Genomic DNA, 26,472 nt, shown 5'->3' on the forward strand with positions numbered 1-26,472 from the left:
TATGGATGGGTACGGTAAATATTACCATTCGGTATGGATGGGTAGGGTAAATATTACCAATCGGTATGGATGGGTAGGGTAAATATTACCAATCGGTATGGATGGGTACGGTAAATATTACCAATCGGTATGGATGGGTACGGTAAATATTACCAATCGGTATGGATGGGTACGGTAAATATTACCAATCGGTATGGATGGGTAGGGTAAATATTACCATTCGGTATGGATGGGTAGGGTAAATATTACCAATCGTACCAATCGGTATGGATGGGTACGGTAAATATTTCCATTCGGTATGGATGGGTACGGTAAATAGTTCCATTCACTATGGATAGGTACGGTAAATAGTTCCATTCACTATGGATAGGTACGGTAAATAGTTCCATTCACTATGGATGGGTATGGTAAATAGTCAGTCTATGATACCTAGTTTCTTTGAAATCTGAATTGATAGTTTTAATTCAAAGTACACACATCAATAATACATCTAATGATGTTACCTTATAATTATGACTAGGATTAAAAACATGGTTATTTGACCTGTAATGTTTCTGGATGAAACTTGATGGCTATACATGACAGTGATGTCAAAACAAGCCAAATTAACAACAAGCAAATGTGACAAATTACCACAGTCATTTTAATTTTCCACAGATGCATTCCTTAGTAACATTACAGCTCAGACAAACCAAAGTAGTAGCAATATAGAAAAGTGACCTTCGTCTGTGACCTTTGCCTATGACCGACAGTCATGCACCTTACACGAGACGAATTACGGACACTACGGACCATGGACATTACGGACCAGACATTACGGACCAGATTTAGGGACACTACGGACCAGATTTAGGGACATTACGGACCATCTTCGGAATCTTACGGACCATGATTTAAACATTTTTTTTTTTAAATTAATCACTCATTAGTTTATAATTTGTTAATAAATACTTGAATATGAGTGCTCAGTATGACGTTATATCTTCCATAAAACTGAAAAATCCCGTGAAGTTCGAATAGATCTCAATATAAAATCTTGTGAAATTCCAAAAGGTGTTAAAGAACTATGCATTTATAACAATTATGTGAACAATAATGAACGAAATTTGAAAGATCGGCAGTTAAATCAGTTAAAAGCAACAGAAGAAATATTTTCCAAAACAGTTTATTTCCCAAAATAAATCGAGCAGAAGTATTTTCCAAAACAGTTTATTTACCAAAATAAATCGAGCATATATTAAATAAACAATATACATAATTATAGATATAACGTTGATTTTCGGCTCGAGTCGAGCGTTTTGGTGACGCCATCTTGCACTGAAACCAACCATTTGGTCACGTGGATTCCCCGCCTTGACTGAACCTTTCAATTAAAACAGTTGAAACGGAAAACAAACAAATATGACGATTCAAAGTTTATTTCAGAAAGCAATCGATCACATATGAAAACATTAATATTCACATTTACAATTATAGGATAAACACATATTTCGTTCATTATTATTCAAATTATTATAATATTTTATTAAAAATACATTGATGTTTAACATTGGAATTTCCTGGATTTTTCAGTTACATTAAAGATAATTTTAATACTGAGCACTAATATTCAAGTATTTATTAACAAATTTAAGACCAATGAGTGAATAAATTAAAAAAAAATATTTAAAAACATTATAAATGATGGTCCGTAAGTTTCTGAAGATGGTCCGTAATGTACCTAAATCTGGTCCGTAGTGTCCCTAAATCTGGTCCGTAATGTCTGGTCCGTAATGTCCATGGTCCGTAGTGTCCGTGACCCCACGAGACACCCACAAATATGTGGCATTTTGTTACTACGATTTGCCAAATGAGTTTATTTTCACACCCAGATATCGATACATCAGTGACTGTCTTGTAAGATCGTTTTATTAAACAGCACAGTTTAAGTACAATCCATAGAATCCATTTCCTCCATCTAGGACACATTTGCCATCCTATTTTCCCTCCGCAGCTTGTTGATTGTCCTGAAATGTTGAGAGAGAGAGAGAGGGATGAGACAATTACCTCCATAGCACTATTGCATTCCTCATTATGATAACATTTTTCATAATTATCTTATTGACTTCGGCATTTAAGTAGATGTAAGATAAAAAAAAACGTGTTTCCTTGCCACACGTTAGTAACCACTAGCGGGTCCAGGAGGGGTGTGAGGGGGCGAACATGGCGACCCCTAAAGTTGTCTAAATTACTTTTTGTTTCAATATAGGAGAAATAAGTAATAAAATACGCCCAAATTTCACCCTTTTGGACTACAACTTAATAATTTTTCTTGGGGCAGGACCCCCCAACACCATGCCAACACTTTAAACCAAATACAATTTCGATTGCGAGGGAGGGGCACAAGTCGAAAGGTTATGCCATTTAAGTTAAAAATCATCTAACGACAAATCTTGGATCTGCACCTGGAAATTTTCACCAGAAATATTCATTTAAGATTTGATCCTCATGTTTAATTCGGTCATGCAGTACGACCGCTCGGGCGCGATTTTTACGTCGTAATGCTAACATGTAGAAAAAGACTAGGGCAATGGAATATTCATGTTTTTAACAATTCAAAGTATATCAATGTAGTCAAATTCAACCCATTGCAGCACAAATATACACCGCACCTTATATGGCACGAGTATTCACTTACTCTTCCTTCCGTTCAATGAGCTTCTTGTATTCCTCCTCCTTCTTCTTCGTTTCTTTGTCTTTCGCCTCCAGCTTTGTAAACGCTTCATGGCAGGTACTGCAATCAAACCCAAAACGAAATACTAGTTTTCACTATTACAGAGAATGGAGATACTCTTGTTCAGGTCAAGCTTTATTTATTTCACAGTGACAGAATAAAGTTACATTCACTTATACTACTAAGTTAGTCTTGTTGGCACGATACTGCGCGATACTGTGATTTTGTTGTGTGGGGGAAACCGAATACCCTGCGTTAAACTCCACTTGTATTTTAAGACTTGGTGATCAAAAACCAAACACTTTTACGCCCGGGCCAATACTCGAACCCAGAATGCCTTGGTGAGGATCGAGTTCGCTCAACTGACACTCTTTAACTATATATTTGTATGTTCAGTCGTTAAAGGATACACACATCATTGGTATCAGCAAACTTTGACATATTTACTATTTCAGATACTAGTAGTTGAGATTTCCATGTTTGAAAACGAAACTCACTGTCTTAAATCTGCTACCTTGTCTTCTAATCTGTCCTTTTCCCTGTTAATATAAAAGATAAATTAAAGGTAAATATTCTTTATGAAATATTTTATTGACGAGAATGTTGTTGTATTCATCAATTAATTTAATCAAGTAACAAGACCTTAATTACCTTTTCATAGTTTCCAGTTTACTCTTTAAGTCTTCAATTTCAACATCTTTAACAGCTGCAGAAACAACCCCAGAAAATCTGAAACAAAAACATAGCAATAAGATCAACCTGAATAGAAGAAGTGTAGTTCGGCTAAAGTAAAGTTAAGGCTGTTTCAATGTGGCTTTGTCTACTATATTTATTTTAGCTAAATTGTTGGTGGTACCTTTTTCGTATATTTCCTATTGGAAAAAAATCTATTTTCAAGTACATGTATACCACTTGTCTCGCATGTTTTCGATTTTTCTGAAAGAACGTGTAGGCCGTGGCTTGCATGACTTACAGAAAGCTAAAGCCCTGGCAACTCTTAACAAACTTATTTCAGACATATTCTGGTATGCATATATGCTAAAAGAGGATATAAGGGTAAGGAGTTAATTCCAGTCACTATTCGCAACTCAGGTATTTGCATCTGTCTTCGTAAATGAATCATCCCATATATATAGCGTATAAATAGTCATTATACTGGCCTTGTTCTCAGTTCTGCAATCTCTTTTTGTGCCTCCTTTAGCTGTAACTGTACCGCATCACCAGCTGGATCAACCGTTCTACTTTCCCGGCGTAGTTTATTAATTGTCCTATAACGAAATACACATCTAGTACAACCACTAGTTGATCTCTTTTCAATGGTTGCAGAACGCTCGCAGAAAGTTTTCCTTCCTTGTGCACCATAGTTGGTAAGATCTCATAGTGTCAGGTTTGCGGCTAAAGCTTGTGTGTTATATGAACAATACAAAGAAAACTACAAGGTCAAGCCAAGTAGCAAAGTATTTTAACAAGGGCTCCGTTTCGAGGCACAAAGGCCTAACAGACAAATAGAGTTACAAAACCACACGCATCGAAACGTACCTTAATAAGGTTGTTATATTTTTTAAATTGATTCCCAGTAAACCAAGAGGATTAAATGGAGAGAGTAAATTCTATCAAACGAGTATTTGTGTGAGTTTCTAATGAGTTCTGTATGGATACAGTTATGATTAACCGTTATCTGACACCGAAGTCTTGTTCATCGTCCATTGAATGTGATTCTGTTCAAAACATTGTGGACAGGTACTTACTCCTCTTTCCGTTCTATAAGCTGCTTGTAGTCACCTCCTTTATTCTTCAGTTCCTTGTCTTTGTCTTCTAGCTTTGTAAATGCTTCATGACAATTACTGAAATAAAGTTGTTACTGTAAAATATATGTGTACTTAGGGGGACGGAGCCTCTCGCCAGATTTAGAGTACGTTTAAGCCTTCTTCGAGTGACCCCCACCCTCCTACCCCCTCTATCAAGTTTTGCATCGGCAGAAAAAATTGTCACCCAATTGTATTCATAACAATTTCGAAGGTTATTTGACATTTCTATAGTTGAAATCGTAAAAAGTTATTCTGTACTTCAATAAAAAAGAATGTTTTAAAGTTCGAAAACTTAATTTACACCAGTGAATATGATTATCATATGTTGGCAAATCCACTCACATTTTCAATTCGGCTACTTTGCACTCCAATTTGTTTTGTTCTCTGAAATTGTAAGCGTAATATTACAACTAATATGTATATAATGGACATGAACATTTGATATTTCTTAAATATTTTTAATTTCGTTTCCTTTTATGAAATTATAATTAGTGTTTAAGCCATTTTTAAAAAAGGACAGGGTGCTGCAGAAGATGGACATGGTGCTGCAGAAGATGGACAGGGTGCTGCAGAAGATGGACAGGGTGCTGCAGAAGATGGACAGGGTACTGCAGAAGATGGACATGGTGCTGCAGAAGATGGACAGGGTGCTGCAGAAGATGGACAGGGTGCTGCAGAAGATGGACATGGTGCTGCAGAAGATGGACAGGGTGCTGCAGAAGATGGACAGGGTGCTGCAGAAGATGGACAGGATACTGCAGAAGATGGACAGGGTGCTGCAGAAGATGGACAGGGTGCTGCAGAAGATGGACAGGGTGCTGCAGAAGATGGACATGGTGCTGCAGAAGATGGACAGGGTGCTGCAGAAGATGGACAGGGTGCTGCAGAAGATGGACGGGGTGCTGCAGAAGATGGGCAGGGTGCTGCAGATGATGGACAGGGTGCTGCAGAAGGTGGACAGGGTGCTGCAGAAGATGGACAGGGTGCTGCAGAAGATGGACATGGTGCTGCAGAAGATGGACAGGGTGCTGCAGAAGATGGACAGGGTGCTACAGAAGATGGACATGGTGCTGCAGAAGATGGACAGGGTGCTGCAGAAGATGGACAGGGTGCTGCAGAAGATGGACAGGGTGCTGCAGAAGATGGACAGGGTGCTGCAAAAGATGGACATGGTGCTGCAGAAGATGGACATGGTGCAGCAGAAGATGGACATGGTGCTGCAGAAGATGGACAGGGTGCTGCAGAAGATGGACAGGGTGCTGCAGAAGATGGACATGGTGCTGCAGAAGATGGACAGGGTGCTGCAGAAGATGGACAGGGTGCTGCAGAAGAAGATGGACAGGGTGCTGCAGAAGATGGACAGGGTGCTGCAGAAGAAGATGGACAGGGTGCTGCAGAAGATGGACAGGGTGCTGCAGAAGATGGACAGGGTGCTGCAGAAAATGGACAGTGTGCTAAGTGAGAAAAGGGCACATTGTATAAAATTGTTGAGAGCTTGAATATTATGAATTTGACAGCAAATGATAGGGATTGTGTTTTACTGAAATACTATAAGGTTTCAACTGTCAAATATAAGTTTGTTTGTTATTACAATTACATTATCACATTATCAGTTTTTATCAAAATAAAAAGAACATTTTTCCGTCTTAAGCATTAAATTATATGAAGGCAGAAGGGCGCCCATGCTAGTCATCATGAGGGCAGAAGGGTGATACCAAAAAGAATAGGGTGCAGCAGCCTCCCAGAGCTCTAAAAACTAAAATCCTATATAATAATGGTGTACCTTCTGCAGTCCTCTATTCTGCATTTTAATTCATCATTTTCGAGTGTAACTCGTTCGACTTTGATCTCTAACTCGTATCTGTCAAAACAATATTAGCTAAAGCAGTATCAAACACAACTCTTCAAAACTACCAACTTGATGATTATAAATGAACTAGAATAACCTTTAAATACAACCAGTTTTGTCGTTCTTGCGTTTCTGTGCGTCTTTAATTATATTCTATGCAATCTTACTAAAATAGTGCATCGGATTTAAGATTCAAGACATAACTCAAATGTCACTGTGTAGGCAATGCATTGCCGAACTTGTAACTGTACCTTTCTTTGGTTTCAAATCTGTTTCGATTTGCAAGATCTTTATTTTCCTCTGCCTGTTTTCTGAAATATAATTATGTTTGAAGTTGATCGCCAACGTGTTAAAGACTAAGTGTACGTCTCCTTTTAGTGACCCCAAACCAAATCCGAGGTATTTACACAAGGTTGTTTGTTGGTCGTAAAGTATATTGCACTCTAATATCTGTTATCATTGATCATATATCCGGACAAATGAATATCTATATGTAAAAAAAAAACCTGTGCATCCTTTTTCTCTGAGTACAGTCCTAAACGGTTGTTAGCACATACACAATACACTTGAAATTCGGCAACCTATTGTGACACCAGGTCTATAAACAGGGATGCATAGCTAACCTAATATTTCTTAAACTAGGCCTTTAGTTGAAGTAAAATCGGACATTCCGACTATGTAATATTATCAACGAACTAAAAATGAAAACTGACCTCATTTCGTTGAGTTCTTCATTAACAGCGTTTAATTCTGCCAAAGCTTGACTATAGTTTGATCTGAAAATAAGGCAGGCTCATGAGTAAAACGATGAAAGATACGGAACAATCGTACTGCCACATTAGATTCATACACCATGCAAGAGGTGTCAATCAACGGTCAATGGTTAGCAAATGAAAATGTGCCTTACTCTAATTTTGTATTCTCCGCTTTCAATGCAACACCACGTCCATTAAGTTCAGATTTCCACCGCCTGCAATAAAGAAGCTACATGAACAGTTATCGTCTACCCTTTAATAATAAGAAATTCTGTTTAACCGTAGTACACAACCCATAAATACAATTTCCATACGGTCAATTGAAATGTTGCATGATCTATATCTTCTTACTTTATATCCTCTTCAAGCTGTTTGTTTCTTCCTTCCAGAACAGACTTTTCCTCCCTGAAATGAATTTAATAGCTTTATATATCTATCTGTAACGTAAAAGAAAACGGGTAAAATAAAAAATAAAATCATTCTCTAATTTATGATGCTGATGTTATATAGTCAGTCCCATGAGTGAATCCGATGTTGATTTGAACAGATTGTGTTTGTTTATCCTCGCCCTTGTCCAATACAAATAACTAAACCGTACAGCAACGGACATAGACTAATGTACATATATGTTTCAATAGTCATGGTACCTCAGGAGATGCACGTCAGTCTTCAAAGCTTTCATTTCTTCATGTTTTGTTGAACGTTCCATCCTACAAAAAAAAATAACTCTCCTGTACCTAAAATTCACAGCACCCTATCAACAGAACTATAAGACAATTATAACACATGTCCATCAGACGAATTTGCGATTGGACAATTATTAATGAAATGATTAAATTTTAGATATTAGATGGATGAAGACGTTAATTTTATGTAAGCTTCATCACACCAAAGACAACTCAAATTGATGATTAAAAATGTGCTTATCTCCCTTTTGTATATACTTATGGCCAAAAGTCGTGTCCGGTATGGGTTTCATTTGTGCCTTGCAAATCATCAATGCCAATTTTGAACACATTACTGTTCCGGCAGTACTGGCTTAAATTCCAAAATTCTTTTTTCATTGAATGCATATTAATGTCCTCTTTCCATCAATACCAAATATATGAGTGTACGATATAAAACAAAACAGATATTGTAGTTTTTGTAGACCGGACAAGACTTTTGGATATTGTAGTTTTTGTAGACCGGACAAGACTTTTGGCCATTAGTGTACGTTTATGCAGGATAAGTTCAAGGGAGCTAAATAACAGCTGTTTGCAAGCAATTTGTTATTTAGATATGTTATACAAGATTTATTTTGTTTTGTTATTGTGAGATTGCCAATGTGATGTAACCAATTAATATGCTCTTTGGACGTGTTCAATGTGTGTAAGCTGTCATTGGCAGTTCCAAATACTACATTGCGGGCAGCACATATAAAGTACACCAGTATTGGGATTGTCTTCTGCCCTCATTGCAGTAGTAGTGAAGATAACGCTATCTTGGCCAAACCCATGGTTCCCATTACCGTAGCTCCTCCTCCGTGCCTGCCAGTCGCTGTCTCAGCTCTTCTATCTCGTGCGCCTGTTCCTTACATTTACTGCGGAGAGAACCTTGCAGATATTCGCTGTAAATATTACAATCATCTTGTGTATGAATTAAGCCAGATCTTTTAACAGGAATAATGTTGTTTGGTTAAATGATATGATGTAGATCAGAAAAAAAATACGGAAGTCTATTTAGAGCAAAACATATGTAGACACAATTTAAATCCTAACCGAAATATGTCTGTTTAATTATGAATATTACAATTGAGCCTCAATTAAGTAAACCAATATTATTATTGAAGCAGTAAGATGTTTTAACGTTACCTTGATCGCATCTTACTCTGCAAACTTTCTATCTCTTTTTTCATATTCTTTAGTTCTTCACTGCTGTAAATAAAAACATTAAGAATTTAGTACTGCGGAGTTAAATAAAAAAGAAAGAAAGAAAACGTTTGTGTAGTCATGCTCGAGACATGCGGGCTACAGAACTATAAACAACGACACTTGCTTTACGTAATAGAAAGGAGTAATTGTTTACCTATTGTCTACAGGGAGTCCATTTTTGAGTTTGAATATAACCTCCTCTGCTCTGAAACACAAACAATAATTAATGTCATTTAATAACACAAAGGAATACAATATACAAAGAAAACAATTGAACAATTATGGTTGTCTGGTTAGCGCAAAGGTTCGCGCACTCGCTACTCATTAACTCGTCCCGAGTTCGATTCCAAGCCTGGGCGCATTTGGTTTGTGGTCCCCAAGGCGGTCAACTTGGTTTCTTTCGGGAAACTCCCCCCCCCCCCCCCCCAACACAAGACCACTCTTTTGGTTAACATCGTTCCAACGAGAGTGATTAATAAGTTTAATCTAAAACTACAGAGAAAAGCCCAGTAGTGAAATAGTTCATCAAAATCCCCGTTAAGAGGCACATGGTTAGAGCTCACAAGACATTGAACGCGGGACACAAAACGTACATACTACACAGACAGGCCACACATGTACCACATTCGAATTATCAGTAACTGTTGGGGTTACAGCCTTGGAAAGGTCAGTAAAAGAAGAGTTCCCTGGAATACGAGGTCAATGGGGCGTTTAAACTAGTTGATGTGCGCACAACCTCACACTTGTCCCAACATGTGCCTCAAAGCTACACTTTTTATGCCGAGCGATAGGCAAGGGAGAAACTGGTACCAAGTATGATAAGGCTCTTTGGTATACTGCGATCGGGGATTAAACTCGGACCTGTCGCACCCGAAGCGAACGGCAATAATGTAATCGAAATAGCATTGGGTAGTATATTTTTACATAAGTAGGTATACATTAGACGATGATAAGTATTGTTCACTGTAGCTCTCTCCCCATGTTATGAATCTACCGAGCATCAAACTATTAGAAAGATAACTGCAAGCATAAGTTGTGCGTACTTTCTAATGCTCTCGTCAACTATTACTTGTACAGTGTAGTCTTGAACACCTGGACTGCTTGCGAACGCCTGTCTGAAATCAAAATTATCTTAAGACACCTTTTTTGACAAACTTAAGTGGTCACCATTATATTTTGCAGTAAGAAGGCAGTATTTCTCAAGTTTCCAATACATTGATTTCAGTAGATCAGTGGTCAGCCGTATTTTTTTAATAAAGTGTATAGTATCAAGTAATCGAGTATATAGACAAAAGCGTCCAGAAAGTTAAAGCTGATGAAATTTCCTGCAATTTCGGGCTTGTTTTTGTAAACGTTCACACTACACGACGCGTTTCCAATTAAACTTTGGATATATCATTAGTGCCGAATAAAAGCTTACCAACATCACTGGGATATTAATTTTATAGTAAAAAAACTTTAAATTAAAGAATCATCACTTATATCGTAAACAAAATAGAATGCTCACGGATCCAGGTTGTTCCGCAGATATTCTATGTTGGCGTCCCTGGCAACCAGCTGCTTCCGGAGTCCTTCATACTCTTCCTGGGTCGGTCCTTTCAATGCCCGGGGCTTCGAGCTACAACGGATTGAACTGTTATTTTCAAATACAAACTTGATTATAGGCATGCGTCCACCAATCGGTTATACTGACTGGTACTTTTCACATGATATTTCATTTGCGGGCGCATAGCGAGTACGCGGCTGAATACACATGATTCTGACAGAAACAAAAGTTAAAAATAAATCAGCCCAAGTTGCAGTATGCGTTCTTGACTGCATGACCTTAAAACTGTCCATTTTCCACCGCTAATTAAAGCATATCAGAACGCCCAGAATGCACAAGATTGCACCATTTTTTCATTTCTTTTCGAGGGGGGCATGTCCCCGGACACCCCTAGCACAATTATGAATCCACATGAATAGAGGGCTAGCTACGCCCCTGATTTGGTTATAGATAACACGATACTGGTCGTCTGTACCAACAAACGCTGGGCATTGAAACTATTGTTATCAAAAACTATGATTAGCTTAAGATGTTTACAGTGACTGATCTGTTTCGGGTAATAATAATTACATCAAGACTTGCAGTCTTAAATTAAAAGGCAGACTGTTGACTTCGAAATCATGATCAATTATCATGGGTAATAGCCAATTTTAACACCACTTAAACATACAGTAATGTAACCGGTGACAGTTATTAATGTAAGATACTTATACGAAACATTTGTAAACTAATCCTGTTAAGCCCATGAAGAGCATACTATCCGGCATTAAGAAATGAATAAATAGGTTCATCTTTTAAGCAAAATAATGTTCTGTAGCTATTTCATTCAGAAGTATTTGACAGCATAAAAAGAAGAAGAAAAAACATCAACATGGAAATCTTAAATGAGTGTTTACCTCAACAGTTTGTTACAGAAAGTAGCTCGGATGATTTAAAGGCGAATCGATATTTAAAACAAATCTCTCTTATTTAGTCAAGGTTCGTTTTAATCGCATGCGTGTATACAATGTATTATGTAAATGTACGAATTTATACCAAAATAAATATTTCAATATAAACAATAGAGTGGTCTAGTGGTATAGGTGTCCGCCTCTCACACAAGAGGTAGTGGGTTTAATCCCCATCAGGGTGAGAGTGGTCTTGTGGTATAGGTGTCCGCCTCTCACACAAGAGGTAGTGGGTTCACTTCCCATCAGGGTGAGGGTGGTCTTGTGGTATAGGTGTCCGCCTCTCACCCAAGAGGCAGTGGGTTCAATTCCCATCAGGGTGAGAGTGGTCTTGTGATATAGGTGACCGCCTCTCACCCAAGAGGTAGTAGGTTCGATCCCCAACAGATTGAGTATGGTTTTGTGGTAAAGGTGCCCGCCTCTCACACAAGAGATTGTGGGTTCGATCGCCGCCGGGATGAGAGTACTCTAGTGATAACGGTTGATAGGTGTCCGCCTCTCACAAAGGAGGTTGTTGGACAGATCTTAACCAGGTTGAGAGTGGTCTTGTGGTATAGGTGTCCGCGTCGCACCAAGGAGGTTGTGGGTTCGATCGACACCAGGTGTAAATTTTCATAACCTCATAATGGACATAAGTAAACGGACTCGAAAATGATTCCATAAGCTATCAGCTTTGTCACAATCGAGCTAAAAGGAAATCCATTGAAACTAAACAAAACTGTATACAATCTTCAGATTATTTTGTTTACTGTTAACTGCTAACGAACCAGGCGGAATGCTGCTTTAATATGCTAAAGTCACTCTTACCCATTAGTTTTCCCGCTGTCCGGCCTTAGGCTTGGTTTTGGTGGCATGTTACTTTATATCTGCACGGAGAAAAGTTAAAGAATAACTACTTCCCTCGCCGTATTAAATAGTCAATAACATTCATATATAACTATGACACAACATATATTTGTTATTGTTCTTTATATAACATGATTTAATATCAATAAAAGGGATTGTTTTCATATTATCTCATGTATTAATATCTGTTTTTTTTAAAAAACCTGTTTCAAATTGTCAAATGGCATGTCTTATGTGTTCATTTGGAAAATTAGAACATTAATTGCATGCATTCCTTTAAACAGAACATTTATCAGGCCGATTTATAGCACAGTTTTACCGTGAGATACGGGTAAAATTGTACATGTATCTTGAATAATCTTTCGTCTTGAAAGCAAGTTATATATACCTTAATTCCGATTTAAAATCCCCGTTTTTTTGAAATTATACAAATATATACATGTGATTAATTTAACTTCCATGTAGATACATGTAGTTGAGATCAGATAAGTTTGAGTCAGTATAATGCTGTTCAGTTTGCTTAAGTCAATCGATAGTTCAATAGCTATATTTGTTTGATCCGTACAAACTTACTTCTAGTATTACAGTTCCTTCCCTTTAAAGCGTCTACTGAGTTTATATTAACACCAACTATATTTTATTGAATTTAATCATAAACATATATTTACTTCCACCTGCGCGTACCCATATGTCTAACAATCGCCAGCACGCGCATTACCATTTAAGGCACGCGTTTAAAATAACACGTACGCACGGGTAATATATCACGGTAATACATTCTACTCAAACAATATAAAAGATAAATGCTCGGGGGATTTCGTCCATCTAGACATAATATGATAGAGGGGAATTTGCCCTACACTTAAACTATTCCGTATATGTTATAATGCTTGTAATAGTTAGATGAAATGACGTAAAACCTTTATGATTAAGAATGGGCAGAGTGATTAAGATATTACTTAAATACTTCATAAAAAAGGTTCAGAATCTGATGTTAATAATTACAGGGGATGGCCTATTAGATAGAACATATTACAGGCCAATATTTTATATTGATTCTAAAGTATATATATCAACTTCAAATGTTCGCGTGTACCCACGGAGATACCGTACACGTTAAACTATGAGTTAACAGATCGTTCAAATACTATTTTAATATCTAAAGGACTTCAATAATATTTCTTAAACCATGCCTTCAATTATTTAATAGAATGTGTCAAACCCATTGTTTGAGTAACATTTAGAACCCTATTACAGGTTATACGATAAATTGCAATTTATTTACAAATTTAAGTCATGGTGTTCTTCCTCGCACTATAAAGTAACTGCATTCATAAAAAACCTGGCCCTTAAGGAACATGAACTAAAAATGAACGATCTTAATATGTAAAACGAACTCGTACTCAAAAAAGGAAGTTAAAGAGTGAATTGGAACAATTAAATTCAATTGAACCTAAGTTTTATTTATCAATATTGTTAAACTGAAATACTTATAATGTAAATGAACATTAAAAAAATGTTACTTTGTTTGTCATATCAAATAATTTGCCAGTATGCATTTTTTCCGATAAATACTTATAAAATTAAAGATAAATTAATTGAATATCATTTATTGTTTTCTTTTTACAATAAGCTCGGTCATTCTATGTATAATGAAATAAATAAATTAATGCATGGTATTAAATAACAGAGTAAAAAATGTAAAATGATTATCCCCACATTTAGTGTGCGCGAATTAATCAAATATCAGAAGCATGTGCCTTTTATTTGCTATCACATGCGAGTGGGTGTTTTACTACCGAAAGGTAAGCAGGGGGGTACACGTATTCCGAATCTGCAATGCTTTAAGTGAGGTTTTGGAGCTTGGTATGCAAGATGGCGGCGAAACCATGACGAAATAGGATTTTTGGAACCTGTTTTCGCCTGCTAAGTGGTATAAAGTATATATTTCAAAAATATCATGACGCGCATTCGGCTCAACATTTACCATGCCTCACTCGGCTTTTCATCTCATGCGTTTAGGTTACGGAATAAAAAAGTTATTGAAGGAAAACCTTCGGCCAGTCTGTTGTTTACAAATGTGGGAAGCGAGAATTTGATACTTTTTAGGACGTTTGAGTTCCAAAAACACATATTTTTGCAATGGTTTCTGCTTTAACATTTTATTTAAATGTGGTATTTTAATTTCCTGACAGTTCCTTTGCTGTACAAGAACCTACATGGTAATTTTATTTTGGTTTAACCACCTAAATGTGTGCTGAAAATAGTTCAACCACCTTTTGGCATCTGCACTGAAAGACACTTTAATAAATGAAAACAAACTGTGTGACAAATTAAACTTTTGACAAACGTTCCATAATATTATTACAAACTTTCCATTATATTAAACTATCGCGGGTAAGGAACTCACTTGATATCAGATATAATCACTGGCCTCGTGGCCTAATGGATAAGGCGTCTGACTTCGAATCAGAAGATTGCAGGTTCGAGTCCTGCCGGGGTCGAAATATTTTGAATATAGGACAAATTACCCACAACCAAGTTTTGCAAAGATGGACAAACTCCTTGCGCATTTAGTCTATTTTTTGTATGGTTGATGAATTTAGAGCGCAAAAGTACATAGTATACAAGATATACGACCTTTGTGCTAGATAACCGTCGAAAGTGACAAAAAAGGTTAAAAAACGTATGGGGGGATTTCAGCCTCAAACACCTGTAACACTATTTGATTTTGAACTTTATTCGTGATACAATTTACGTTACGTGACAATATAATTTGTTATCTAATCGATACCGATTTTATAGAGCCCGGCTAGCTCAGTCGGTAGAGCATCAGACTTTTACGTTTGAATTAAACTCAGACATCTGAGGGTCGAGGGTTCGAGTCCCTCGTTGGGCGCTTAAACTTTTGGGGTCGTTTTGTGTGTTCCTTTACTTTCCACTAATACTTTCAAGACACACTATACCAATACAGTCATGCGCGCATATTTGCTACCACTTATCCATGCATTTACTGTGCGCGAATTAATTTAATATCAAAAGCGTGTGCCTTTTATTTGCTATCACATGCGAGTGTCGACTGGGTGTTTTACTACCGAAAGTTAAGGAACTCACTTGATATCGGATATCATGAACCGGCCTCGTGGCCTAATGGATAAGGCGTCTGACTTCGAATCAGAAGATTGCAGGTTCGAGTCCTGCCGGGGTCGAAATATTTTGAATATAGGACAAATTACCCACAACCAAATTTTGCAAAGATGGACAAACTCCTTGCGCATTTAGTCTATTTTTTGTATGGTTGATGAATTTAGAGCGTAAAAGAGCATAGTATACAAGATATAAGACCTTTGTGCTAGATAACCGTCGAAAGTGACAAAAAAGGTTATAAAACGTATGGGGGGATTTCAGCCTCAAACCCCTGTAACACTATTTGATTTTGAACTTTATTCGTGATACAATTTACGTTACGTGACAATATAATTTGTTATCTAATCGATACCGATTTTATAGAGCCCGGCTAGCTCAGTCGGTAGAGCATCAGACTTTTACGTTTGAATTAAACTCAGACATCTGAGGGTCGAGGGTTCGAGTCCCTCGTTGGGCGCTTAATCTTTTGGGGTCGTTTTGTGTGTTCCTTTACTTTCCACTAATACTTTCAAGACACACTATACCAATACAGTCATGCGCGCATATTTGCTACCACTTATCTATGCATTTACTGTGCGCGAATTAATTTAATATCAAAAGCGTGTGCCTTTTATTTGCTATCACATGCGAGTGTCGACTGGGTGTTTTACTACCGAAAGTTAAGGAACTCACTTGATATCGGATATCATGAACCGGCCTCGTGGCCTAATGGATAAGGCGTCTGACTTCGAATCAGAAGATTGCAGGTTCGAGTCCTGCCGGGGTCGAAATATTTTGAATATAGGACAAATTACCCACAACCAAATTTTGCAAAGATGGACAAACTCCTTGCGCATTTAGTCTATTTTTTGTATGGTTGATGAATTTAGAGCGTAAAAGAGCATAGTATACAAGATATACGACCTTTGTGCTAGATAACCGTCGAAAGTGACAAAAAAGGTTAAAAAACGTATGGGGGGATTTCAGCCTCAAACACCTGTAACACTATTTGATTTTGAACTTATTTCGTGATACAATTTACGTTACGTGACAATATAATTTGTTATCTAATCGATACCGATTTTATAGAGCCCGGCTAGCTCAGTCGGTAGAGCATCAGACTTTTACGTTTGAATTAAACTCAGACATCTGAGGGTCGAGGGTTCGAGTCCCTCGTTGGGCGCTTAAACTTTTGGGGTCGTTTTGTGTGTTCCTTTACTTTCCACTAATACTTTCAAGACACACTATACCAATACAGTCATGCGCGCATAATTGCTACCACTTATCCATGCATTTACTGTGCGCGAATTAATTTAATATCAAAAGCGTGTGCCTTTTATTTGCTATCACATGCGAGTGTCGACTGGGTGTTTTACTACCGAAAGTTAAGGAACTCACTTGATATCGTATATCATGAACCGGCCTCGTGGCCTAATGGATAAGGCGTCTGACTTCGAATCAGAAGATTGCAGGTTCGAGTCCTGCCGTGGTCGAAATATTTTGAAAATAGGACAAATTACCCACAACCAAGTTTTGCAAAGATGGACAAACTCCTTGCGCATTTAGTCTATTTTTTTATGGTTGATGAATTTAGAGCGTAAAAGTACATAGTATACAAGATATACGACCTTTGTGCTAGATAACCGTCGAAAGTGACAAACAAGGTTAACAAACGTATGGGGGGATTTCAGCCTCAAACACCTGTAACACTATTTGATTTTGAACTTTATTCGTGATACAATTTACGTTACGTGACAATATACTAGTAATTTGTTATCTAATCGATACCGATTTTATAGAGCCCGGCTAGCTCAGTCGGTAGAGCATCAGATTTTTACGTTTGAATTAAACTCAGACATCTGAGGGTCGAGGGTTCGAGGCCCTCGTTGGGCGCTTAATCTTTTGGGGTCGTTTTGTGTGTTCCTTTACTTTCCACTAATACTTTCAAGACACACTATACCAATACAGTCATGCGCGCATATTTGCTACCACTTATCCATGCATTTACTGTGCGCGAATTAATTTAATATCAAAAGCGTGTGCCTTTTATTTGCTATCACATGCGAGTGTCGACTGGGTGTTTTACTACCGAAAGTTAAGGAACTCACTTGATATCGGATATCATGAACCGGCCTCGTGGCCTAATGGATAAGGCGTCTGACTTCGAATCAGAAGATTGCAGGTTCGAGTCCTGCCGGGGTCGAAATATTTTGAATATAGGACAATTTACCCACAACCAAGCTTTGCAAAGATGGACAAACTCCTTGCGCATTTAGTCTATTTTTTTATGGTTGATGAATTTAGAGCGCAAAAGTACATAGTATACAAGATATACGACCTTTGTGCTAGATAACCGTCGAAAGTGACAAAAAAGGTTAAAGAACGTATGGGGGGATTTCAGCCTCAAACACCTGTAACACTATTTGATTTTGAACTTTATTCGTGATACAATTTACGTAACGTGACAATATAATTTGTTATCTAATCGATACCGATTTTATAGAGCCCGGCTAGCTCAGTCGGTAGAGCATCAGACTTTTACGTTTGAATTAAACTCAGACATCTGAGGGTCGAGGGTTCGAGTCCCTCGTTGGGCGCTTAATCTTTTGGGGTCGTTTTGTGTGTTCCTTTACTTTCCACTAATACTTTCAAGACACACTATACCAATACAGTCATGCGCGCATATTTGCTACCACTTATCCATGCATTTACTGTGCGCGAATTAATTTAATATCAAAAGCGTGTGCCTTTTATTTGCTATCACATGCGAGTGTCGACTGGGTGTTTTACTACCGAAAGTTAAGGAACTCACTTGATATCGGATATCATGAACCGGCCTCGTGGCCTAATGGATAAGGCGTCTGACTTCGAATCAGAAGATTGCAGGTTCGAGTCCTGCCGGGGTCGAAATATTTTGAATATAGGACAATTTACCCACAACCAAGCTTTGCAAAGATGGACAAACTCCTTGCGCATTTAGTCTATTTTTTGTATGGTTGATGAATTTAGAGCGCAAAAGTACATAGTATACAAGATATACGACCTTTGTGCTAGATAACCGTCGAAAGTGACAAAAAAGGTTAAAGAACGTATGGGGGGATTTCAGCCTCAAACACCTGTAACACTATTTGATTTTGAACTTTATTCGTGATACAATTTACGTAACGTGACAATATAATTTGTTATCTAATCGATACCGATTTTATAGAGCCCGGCTAGCTCAGTCGGTAGAGCATCAGACTTTTACGTTTGAATTAAACTCAGACATCTGAGGGTCGAGGGTTCGAGTCCCTCGTTGGGCGCTTAATCTTTTGGGGTCGTTTTGTGTGTTCCTTTACTTTCCACTAATACTTTCAAGACACACTATACCAATACAGTCATGCGCGCATATTTGCTACCACTTATCCATGCATTTACTGTGCGCGAATTAATTTAATATCAAAAGCGTGTGCCTTTTATTTGCTATCACATGCGAGTGTCGACTGGGTGTTTTACTACCAAAAGTTAAGTAACTCACTTGATATCGGATATCATGAACCGGCCTCGTGGCCTAATGGATAAGGCGTCTGACTTCGAATCAGAAGATTGCAGGTTCGAGTCCTGCCGGGGTCGAAATATTTTGAATATAGGACAAATGACCCACAAGCAAGTTTTGCAAAGATGGACAAACTCCTTGCGCATTTAGTCTATTTTTTGTATGGTTGATGAATTTAGAGCGTAACAGAGCATAGTATACAAGATATACGACCTTTGTGCTAGATAACCGTCGAAAGTGACAAAAAAGGTTATAAAACGTATGGGGGGATTTCAGCCTCAAACACCTGTAACACTATTTGATTTTGAACTTTATTCGTGATACAATTTACGTTACGTGACAATATAATTTGTTATCTAATCGATACCGATTTTATAGAGCCCGGCTAGCTCAGTCGGTAGAGCATCAGACTTTTACGTTTGAATTAAACTCAGACATCTGAGGGTCGAGGGTTCGAGTCCCTCGTTGGGCGCTTAATCTTTTGGGGTCGTTTTGTGTGTTCCTTTACTTTCCACTAATACTTTCAAGACACACTATACCAATACAGTCATGCGCGCATATTTGCTACCACTTATCCATGCATTTACTGTGCGCGAATTAATTTAATATCAAAAGCGTGTGCCTTTTATTTGCTATCACATGCGAGTGTCGACTGGGTGTTTTACTACCGAAAGTTAAGGAACTCACTTGATATCGGATATCATGAACCGGCCTCGTGGCCTAATGGATAAGGCGTCTGACTTCGAATCAGAAGATTGCAGGTTCGAGTCCTGCCGTGATCGAAATATTTTGAAAATAGGACAAATTACCCACAACCAAGTTTTGCAAAGATGGACAAACTCCTTGCGCATTTAGTCTATTTTTTTATGGTTGATGAATTTAGAGCGTAAAAGTACATAGTATACAAGATATACGACCTTTGTGCTAGATAACCGTCGAAAGTGACAAACAAGGTTAACAAACGTATGGGGGGATTTCAGCCTCAAACACCTGTAACACTATTTGATTTTGAACTTTATTCGTGATACAATTTACGTTACGTGACAATATACTAGTAATTTGTTATCTAATCGATACCGATTTTATAGAGCCCGGCTAGCTCAGTCGGTAGAGCATCAGATTTTTACGTTTGAATTAAACTCAGACATCTGAGGGTCGAGGGTTCGAGTCCCTCGTTGGGCGCTCAATCTTTTGGGGTCGTTTTGTGTGTTCCTTTACTTTCCACTAATACTTTCAAGACACACTATACCAATACAGTCATGCGCGCATATTTGCTACCACTTATCCATGCATTTACTGTGCGCGAATTAATTTAATATCAAAAGCGTGTGCCTTTTATTTGCTATCACATGCGAGTGTCGACTGGGTGTTTTACTACCGAAAGTTAAGGAACTCACTTGATATCGGATATCATGAACCGGCCTCGTGGCCTAATGGATAAGGCGTCTGACTTCGAATCAGAAGATTGCAGGTTCGAGTCCTGCCGGGGTCGAAATATTTTGAAAATAGGACAAATTACCCACAACCAAGTTTGCAAAGATGGACAAACTCCTTGCGCATTTAGTCTATTTTTTTATGGTTGATGAATTTAGAGCGCAAAAGTACATAGTATACAAGATATACGACCTTTGTGCTAGATAACCGTCGAAAGTGACAAAAAAGGTTAAAAAACGTATGGGGGGATTTCAGCCTCAAACACCTGTAACACTATTTGATTTTGAACTTTATTCGTGATACAATTTACGTTACGTGACAATATACTAGTAATTTGTTATCTAATCGATACCGATTTTATAGAGCCCGGCTAGCTCAGTCGGTAGAGCATCAGATTTTTACGTTTGAATTAAACTCAGACATCTGAGGGTCGAGGGTTCGAGTCCCTCGTTGGGCGCTCAATCTTTTGGGGTCGTTTTGTGTGTTCCTTTACTTTCCACTAATACTTTCAAGACACACTATACCAATACAGTCATGCGCGCACCCTGCCGGGGTCGAAATATTTTGAATATAGGACAAATGACCCACAACCAAGTTTTGCAAAGATGGACAAACTCCTTGCGCATTTAGTCTATTTTTATTCAAAAGTGACAATATAATTTGTTATCTAATCGATACCGATTTTATAGAGCCCGGCTAGCTCAGTCGGTAGAGCATCAGACTTTTACGTTTGAATTAAACTCAGACATCTGAGGGTCGAGGGTTCGAGTCCCTCGTTGGGCGCTTAATCTTTTGGGGTCGTTTTGTGTGTTCCTTTACTTTCCACTAATACTTTCAAGACACACTATACCAATACAGTCATGCGCGCATATTTGCTACCACTTATCCATGCATTTACTGTGCGCGAATTAATTTAATATCAAAAGCGTGTGCCTTTTATTTGCTATCACATGCGAGTGTCGACTGGGTGTTTTACTACCGAAAGTTAAGGAACTCACTTGATATCGGATATCATGAACCGGCCTCGTGGCCTAATGGATAAGACGTCTGACTTCGAATCAGAAGATTGCAGGTTCGAGTCCTGCCGGGGTCGAAATATTTTGAATATAGGACAAATTACCCACAACCAAGCTTTGCAAAGATGGACAAACTCCTTGCGCATTTAGTTTATTTTTTTATGGTTGATGAATTTAGAGCGCAAAAGTACATAGTATACAAGATATACGACCTTTGTGCTAGATAACCGTCGAAAGTGACAAAAAAGGTTAACAAACGTATGGGGGGATTTCAGCCTCAAACACCTGTAACACTATTTGATTTTGAACTTTATTCGTGATACAATTTACGTTACGTGACAATATAATTTGTTATCTAATCGATACCGATTTTATAGAGCCCGGCTAGCTCAGTCGGTAGAGCATCAGACTTTTACGTTTGAATTAAACTCAGACATCTGAGGGTCGAGGGTTCGAGTCCCTCGTTGGGCGCTCAATCTTTTGGGGTCGTTTTGTGTGTTCCTTTACTTTCCACTAATACTTTCAAGACACACTATACCAATACAGTCATGCGCGCATATTTGCTACCACTTATCCATGCATTTACTGTGCGCGAATTAATTTAATATCAAAAGCGTGTGCCTTTTATTTGCTATCACATGCGAGTGTCGACTGGGTGTTTTACTACCGAAAGTTAAGGAACTCACTTGATATCGGATATCATGAACCGGCCTCGTGGCCTAATGGATAAGGCGTCTGACTTCGAATCAGAAGATTGCAGGTTCGAGTCCTGCCGGGGTCGAAATATTTTGAATATAGGACAAATTACCCACAACCAAGTTTTGCAAAAATGGACAAACTCCTTGCGCATTTAGTCTATTTTTTTATGGTTGATGAATTTAGAGCGCAAAAGTACATAGTATACAAGATATACGACCTTTGTGCTAGATAACCGTCGAAAGTGACAAAAAAAGGTTAAAAAACGTATGGGGGGATTTCAGCCTCAAACACCTGTAACACTATTTGATTTTGAACTTTATTCGTGATACAATTTACGTTACGTGACAATATAATTTGTTATCTAATCGATACCGATTTTATAGAGCCCGGCTAGCTCAGTCGGTAGAGCATCAGACTTTTACGTTTGAATTAAACTCAGACATCTGAGGGTCGAGGGTTCGAGTCCCTCGTTGGGCGCTCAATCTTTTGGGGTCGTTTTGTGTGTTCCTTTACTTTCCACTAATACTTTCAAGACACACTATACCAATACAGTCATGCGCGCATATTTGCTACCACTTATCCATGCATTTACTGTGCGCGAATTAATTTAATATCAAAAGCGTGTGCCTTTTATTTGCTATCACATGCGAGTGTCGACTGGGTGTTTTACTACCGAAAGTTAAGGAACTCACTTGATATCGGATATCATGAACCGGCCTCGTGGCCTAATGGATAAGGCGTCTGACTTCGAATCAGAAGATTGCAGGTTCGAGTCCTGCCGGGGTCGAAATATTTTGAATATAGGACAAATTACCCACAACCAAGTTTTGCAAAGATGGACAAACTCCTTGCGCATTTAGTCTATTTTTTTATGGTTGATGAATTTAGAGCGCAAAAGTACATAGTATACAAGATATACGACCTTTGTGCTAGATAACCGTCGAAAGTGACAAAAAAAGGTTAAAAAACGTATGGGGGGATTTCAGCCTCAAACACCTGTAACACTATTTGATTTTGAACTTTATTCGTGATACAATTTACGTTACGTGACAATATAATTTGTTATCTAATCGATACCGATTTTATAGAGCCCGGCTAGCTCAGTCGGTAGAGCATCAGACTTTTACGTTTGAATTAAACTCAGACATCTGAGGGTCGAGGGTTCGAGTCCCTCGTTGGGCGCTCAATCTTTTGGGGTCGTTTTGTGTGTTCCTTAACTTTCCACTAATACTTTCAAGACACACTATACCAATACAGTCATGCGCGCATATTTGCTACCACTTATCCTTACTAGTTCTGTGCGTTACGTAGTATAGCGCAGAACTTTTGTCTTAACATTTTGGCGCGCAAATATTAGTGCGCGGTTTAATCGGGTGTAAAAGTCAGGTGACCAATGGCTATTGGTCGGCGGTTTAGGCGGGATAATGGTCGTGGCGATTAGTTCTATGCTCGACAGCGATCTGAACGGTCAACTTTTGCTTGAAACACGGCGACGTCCGAAATGTCAGATGTTATGGACAAACGGATTGAACAAAAAATCATGGAAGTGATGAGGACAAACAACCAGGAGTTACTCGGAAGCATCAGCGGGATGATATCTAAGATAAGTGATAAACCCTCGTCTTTACTTGACATTCCTAAATTTAAAAGGAAAAGTAACGAGGAGCAGTACAAGATTAATTCTAGGGTATTAGAGAAAATTGAAACGGCAGGGTCGCACGTCCAGGCGCAAAATTTAACCGCCGCACACGAGGCTATTGTTCAAGGTTAACATAACATCGATATTTTCTTTTTCGATAACAATTTATCTGTGTACATAACACGGATTATAGTGACCACATGCATGGTCATTTATAAGATTGGAAGCATTGCGCATCTTAGTCAATATACACATGTATAAATAATAAGTACTTCATATAAAGCGCATTATAACGCCAATTACGTTGTGTTTTTCTAGCTACTGAATTGCTGAAACACGGCCAGAAACTGGTGTTTTTGGCCGACACGTCCGAGTTGGGTTGGCGTGTTGTTTCGGAGTACGAGGCCAATCCCATTGCAGACGACAGCGATGACGAGAAGCGCATATACAAGGCCGAAGCTCGAGCCAGTAGGAAGGCCAAGTCGGACAAGAAGCGGCCGCGTAAGAACTGGCCGTATCGCCGACCGGAACAGCAGCCGGGATTACAACAGGCGTTGCACATCGCACAGACGAGCAGGCAGCGTCCCGGATTGTGTTTCATGTGTGGGAAATCTGGCCATTGGAAAATGGAGTGCCCGCAGAACACAATCCAGCAGAATAACAAGATAAGTAGTTTTATGAATTGCTTGGTTACTGACGTAAAAGATTCAGGTACGAATCATCCGGAACCTACTCAAGCGGAAGTGGAGAGGCAAGTAAGTCCTTCTATAGACATCAACCCTTTAAAAGAAGATAGGGTGGACTCTAGCATAAATGACGTAACTCCAGTCGGTAGTTTAAAGAAACACCTAAGTAAGTGGTCGGAAACGTCCGACAATCAATACATTTTAGATGTGGTTGCCAATGGTTATAAGTTACCATTTAAGGTGATTCCAGAGAGAATCGAGATGAGAAATAATAAGTCTGCAAGGGCTAATCCCAGTTTTGTAGAGGGAGAAATTGCTTCCCTGGTTAGAAAGGGTGTCGTTTCAGAGGTTAAGGAGAAACCTCATATAGTGAATCCTCTTACAGTAGCGTATAATAGAAATGGTAAGCCTAGACTCGTCTTAGACTGTAGACACATTAATAAATGTTTGCATCTGTTTCGAATGAAATACGAGGACATTAAGGTTGCAGAAACATTATTTGAAAAAGGCACATACATATTCACATTTGATTAAAAAGCGCCTATCACCATATCGATATTTTCCCAGATCATTGTATATATCTCGGATTTTGTTGGGAGGATAAATGGTATGTATATAAATCTTTGCCATTCGGTATTTCCACCGCTGGGTTTATTTTTAGTAAAACTTTAAGGGTGTTGGTCAAATATTGGAGATCTCTAGGTCACAAGATTATTATGTTCCTTGATGACGACATAGGCGGCCACATTCACCGAACAAAAGCAATGTTAGTAAGTTCATTCATTCACCAGTCAGTAAGGGAATTTGTTTTTTTGTTGGCAGAAGACAAATGCAGTTGGTACCCGAAACGCATCGGTAACTGGTTAGGTCACACGCTAGACTATGAATCAAATAGAATTTTCATTTCTTGTGAACGGATAGATAGGCTAGAAATAGCGATAGACTCTATAAAGTTTCAGCTCGCATGCGATAAGCTGGATCTGGTCAGAGTGCGTTTTTAGCAGGTATCGTTGGCCAAATTGTTTCATTACAAAGTGTGCTCGGTAAGATCGTTTGTAGAATGACCAGATATTTGCATCGTTGTTTTGATAGTAGAGCTAGTTGGAATGCTCCAGTCAAGGTAAACGAAAACGCCATAAATGAATTGACGTTTTGGTGGGAAAATGTAAGACGATTAAACATAAAAGGCAAGTCTTTGGTATATGACAAAACCACTGAGTTTAGTCTTTGGTCAGACGCAAGCAGTTTGGGCTACGGCGGATTCGTGATTAGTGAAGTAGTTTCTGGTAAGGGTTCACGGGTAGATTTCTATCATGATGGTAATCGTACCTCAGGTTTACTAGTTGATGTGGTAGTGACGTCATCAGATGACGAAACGGATTGCAGCTCACGCACAGACTGGGTTTGCGATGGTTTGCTCTCGGAAAAGAGGTATTTTCAGAATAATTGCTTAGTTTATTCGAACATAGCCCCAGGAAATGGGCAGGTGCGCTCAGAAAGCGCGAGACCGGTTGAGTCTCAGAGGTATGCTTCCGGAAGTGGGCAGGTGCGCTCAGGTAGCGCGAGATCGGTTGAGTCTCAGAGATATGCTCCCGGAAGTGGGCAGGTGCGCTCAGATAGCGCGAGGCCGGTCGAGTCTCAGAGGTATGCTCCCGGAAGTGAGTATGTTCGCTATGTTAGCGAGAGACGGTTTCCGTCTCAAAGACATGTTCCCATATTCGAGGCTCCCGAATGTGAGTCTAAATGTTTAGATTTATCGCAATTGAATACACACATTAAAGTTCCTGATGTAGCAGAAAATTCAAAAGTACACGGAACTTGGTCTGATGCAGAGAAGGTAAAAAGTTCTACCTGGCGGGAATTGGAAGCTGTACGCCGAATTATGCTTAGTAATCTGCACAATTTTGTGGGTAAAAATGTTCTGGTTTACACAGATAACAAAAATGTAAAGTACATTCTG

General features: G+C 38.7%; 1 protein-coding gene and 25 non-coding genes across 27 annotated transcripts; 25 read left to right on the forward strand and 1 right to left on the reverse strand.

Annotated features, from left to right (window-relative positions):
- Positions 1–956: 956 nt before the first annotated feature.
- On the reverse strand, positions 957–12,898 carry LOC128238674 (synaptonemal complex protein 1-like). Of its 2 annotated transcripts, XM_052954812.1 has the most exons (20): positions 12,766–12,898; positions 12,339–12,397; positions 10,546–10,656; positions 10,082–10,153; positions 9,193–9,243; positions 8,979–9,041; positions 8,636–8,734; positions 7,773–7,835; positions 7,477–7,530; positions 7,278–7,340; positions 7,084–7,146; positions 6,622–6,681; positions 6,305–6,382; positions 4,864–4,905; positions 4,462–4,557; positions 3,874–3,981; positions 3,365–3,442; positions 3,211–3,252; positions 2,678–2,773; positions 957–2,006 (listed from the first exon to the last, which is right to left on the reverse strand). In XM_052954812.1, exons 2-20 carry the CDS (start codon positions 12,383–12,385, stop codon positions 1,958–1,960), a joined length of 1,335 nt encoding a protein of 444 aa, XP_052810772.1. In that variant the 5' UTR covers positions 12,386–12,397; positions 12,766–12,898; the 3' UTR covers positions 957–1,957. The 2 variants fall into 2 exon arrangements, with proteins under 2 accessions (XP_052810772.1, XP_052810773.1); XM_052954813.1 differs by lacking the exon at positions 6,305–6,382.
- Positions 12,899–14,808: 1,910 nt separating this feature from the next.
- Positions 14,809–14,881, forward strand: Trnar-ucg (transfer RNA arginine (anticodon UCG)). Its single transcript has one exon. It is a non-coding gene; the product is annotated as a tRNA-Arg (tRNA).
- A 302-nt stretch (positions 14,882–15,183) lies between these two features.
- On the forward strand, positions 15,184–15,276 carry Trnak-uuu (transfer RNA lysine (anticodon UUU)). The gene is made up of 2 exons: positions 15,184–15,220; positions 15,241–15,276. It is a non-coding gene; the product is annotated as a tRNA-Lys (tRNA).
- Positions 15,277–15,513: 237 nt separating this feature from the next.
- Trnar-ucg (transfer RNA arginine (anticodon UCG)) lies at positions 15,514–15,586 on the forward strand. The gene has a single exon. It is a non-coding gene; the product is annotated as a tRNA-Arg (tRNA).
- A 302-nt stretch (positions 15,587–15,888) lies between these two features.
- Positions 15,889–15,981, forward strand: Trnak-uuu (transfer RNA lysine (anticodon UUU)). The gene is made up of 2 exons: positions 15,889–15,925; positions 15,946–15,981. It is a non-coding gene; the product is annotated as a tRNA-Lys (tRNA).
- A 237-nt stretch (positions 15,982–16,218) lies between these two features.
- Trnar-ucg (transfer RNA arginine (anticodon UCG)) lies at positions 16,219–16,291 on the forward strand. Its single transcript has one exon. It is a non-coding gene; the product is annotated as a tRNA-Arg (tRNA).
- Positions 16,292–16,593: 302 nt separating this feature from the next.
- On the forward strand, positions 16,594–16,686 carry Trnak-uuu (transfer RNA lysine (anticodon UUU)). The gene is made up of 2 exons: positions 16,594–16,630; positions 16,651–16,686. It is a non-coding gene; the product is annotated as a tRNA-Lys (tRNA).
- Positions 16,687–16,923: 237 nt separating this feature from the next.
- Positions 16,924–16,996, forward strand: Trnar-ucg (transfer RNA arginine (anticodon UCG)). The gene has a single exon. It is a non-coding gene; the product is annotated as a tRNA-Arg (tRNA).
- A 307-nt stretch (positions 16,997–17,303) lies between these two features.
- Trnak-uuu (transfer RNA lysine (anticodon UUU)) lies at positions 17,304–17,396 on the forward strand. The gene is made up of 2 exons: positions 17,304–17,340; positions 17,361–17,396. It is a non-coding gene; the product is annotated as a tRNA-Lys (tRNA).
- A 237-nt stretch (positions 17,397–17,633) lies between these two features.
- On the forward strand, positions 17,634–17,706 carry Trnar-ucg (transfer RNA arginine (anticodon UCG)). The gene has a single exon. It is a non-coding gene; the product is annotated as a tRNA-Arg (tRNA).
- A 301-nt stretch (positions 17,707–18,007) lies between these two features.
- Trnak-uuu (transfer RNA lysine (anticodon UUU)) lies at positions 18,008–18,100 on the forward strand. Its single transcript has 2 exons — positions 18,008–18,044; positions 18,065–18,100. It is a non-coding gene; the product is annotated as a tRNA-Lys (tRNA).
- A 237-nt stretch (positions 18,101–18,337) lies between these two features.
- Positions 18,338–18,410, forward strand: Trnar-ucg (transfer RNA arginine (anticodon UCG)). Its single transcript has one exon. It is a non-coding gene; the product is annotated as a tRNA-Arg (tRNA).
- A 302-nt stretch (positions 18,411–18,712) lies between these two features.
- Positions 18,713–18,805, forward strand: Trnak-uuu (transfer RNA lysine (anticodon UUU)). Its single transcript has 2 exons — positions 18,713–18,749; positions 18,770–18,805. It is a non-coding gene; the product is annotated as a tRNA-Lys (tRNA).
- A 237-nt stretch (positions 18,806–19,042) lies between these two features.
- On the forward strand, positions 19,043–19,115 carry Trnar-ucg (transfer RNA arginine (anticodon UCG)). Its single transcript has one exon. It is a non-coding gene; the product is annotated as a tRNA-Arg (tRNA).
- A 302-nt stretch (positions 19,116–19,417) lies between these two features.
- On the forward strand, positions 19,418–19,510 carry Trnak-uuu (transfer RNA lysine (anticodon UUU)). Its single transcript has 2 exons — positions 19,418–19,454; positions 19,475–19,510. It is a non-coding gene; the product is annotated as a tRNA-Lys (tRNA).
- Positions 19,511–19,747: 237 nt separating this feature from the next.
- On the forward strand, positions 19,748–19,820 carry Trnar-ucg (transfer RNA arginine (anticodon UCG)). The gene has a single exon. It is a non-coding gene; the product is annotated as a tRNA-Arg (tRNA).
- A 307-nt stretch (positions 19,821–20,127) lies between these two features.
- Positions 20,128–20,220, forward strand: Trnak-uuu (transfer RNA lysine (anticodon UUU)). Its single transcript has 2 exons — positions 20,128–20,164; positions 20,185–20,220. It is a non-coding gene; the product is annotated as a tRNA-Lys (tRNA).
- A 237-nt stretch (positions 20,221–20,457) lies between these two features.
- Trnar-ucg (transfer RNA arginine (anticodon UCG)) lies at positions 20,458–20,530 on the forward strand. The gene has a single exon. It is a non-coding gene; the product is annotated as a tRNA-Arg (tRNA).
- A 306-nt stretch (positions 20,531–20,836) lies between these two features.
- Positions 20,837–20,929, forward strand: Trnak-uuu (transfer RNA lysine (anticodon UUU)). The gene is made up of 2 exons: positions 20,837–20,873; positions 20,894–20,929. It is a non-coding gene; the product is annotated as a tRNA-Lys (tRNA).
- Positions 20,930–21,162: 233 nt separating this feature from the next.
- Positions 21,163–21,255, forward strand: Trnak-uuu (transfer RNA lysine (anticodon UUU)). The gene is made up of 2 exons: positions 21,163–21,199; positions 21,220–21,255. It is a non-coding gene; the product is annotated as a tRNA-Lys (tRNA).
- A 237-nt stretch (positions 21,256–21,492) lies between these two features.
- On the forward strand, positions 21,493–21,565 carry Trnar-ucg (transfer RNA arginine (anticodon UCG)). Its single transcript has one exon. It is a non-coding gene; the product is annotated as a tRNA-Arg (tRNA).
- A 301-nt stretch (positions 21,566–21,866) lies between these two features.
- Positions 21,867–21,959, forward strand: Trnak-uuu (transfer RNA lysine (anticodon UUU)). The gene is made up of 2 exons: positions 21,867–21,903; positions 21,924–21,959. It is a non-coding gene; the product is annotated as a tRNA-Lys (tRNA).
- Positions 21,960–22,196: 237 nt separating this feature from the next.
- Trnar-ucg (transfer RNA arginine (anticodon UCG)) lies at positions 22,197–22,269 on the forward strand. The gene has a single exon. It is a non-coding gene; the product is annotated as a tRNA-Arg (tRNA).
- A 302-nt stretch (positions 22,270–22,571) lies between these two features.
- Positions 22,572–22,664, forward strand: Trnak-uuu (transfer RNA lysine (anticodon UUU)). The gene is made up of 2 exons: positions 22,572–22,608; positions 22,629–22,664. It is a non-coding gene; the product is annotated as a tRNA-Lys (tRNA).
- Positions 22,665–22,901: 237 nt separating this feature from the next.
- On the forward strand, positions 22,902–22,974 carry Trnar-ucg (transfer RNA arginine (anticodon UCG)). Its single transcript has one exon. It is a non-coding gene; the product is annotated as a tRNA-Arg (tRNA).
- A 302-nt stretch (positions 22,975–23,276) lies between these two features.
- Trnak-uuu (transfer RNA lysine (anticodon UUU)) lies at positions 23,277–23,369 on the forward strand. The gene is made up of 2 exons: positions 23,277–23,313; positions 23,334–23,369. It is a non-coding gene; the product is annotated as a tRNA-Lys (tRNA).
- Positions 23,370–26,472: the final 3,103 nt, after the last annotated feature.

The sequence above is a fragment of the Mya arenaria genome, chromosome 6, assembly GCF_026914265.1.
Source record: "Mya arenaria isolate MELC-2E11 chromosome 6, ASM2691426v1".
In the NCBI taxonomy this organism is placed as follows: domain Eukaryota; kingdom Metazoa; phylum Mollusca; class Bivalvia; order Myida; family Myidae; genus Mya; species Mya arenaria.

Coding starts and splice junctions, on each gene's coding strand:
- LOC128238674 (XM_052954812.1), bottom strand. CDS start 12,385: ATGCCACCAAAACCAAGCCTAAGGCCGGACAGCGGGAAAACTAATGG. Junction 9,244..10,081: donor GTTGACGAGAGCATTAGAAA/GTACGCACAACT, acceptor TTTGTGTTTCAG/AGCAGAGGAGGTTATATTCA. Junction 4,906..6,304: donor AGAATAGAGGACTGCAGAAG/GTACACCATTAT, acceptor TTACAATTTCAG/AGAACAAAACAAATTGGAGT.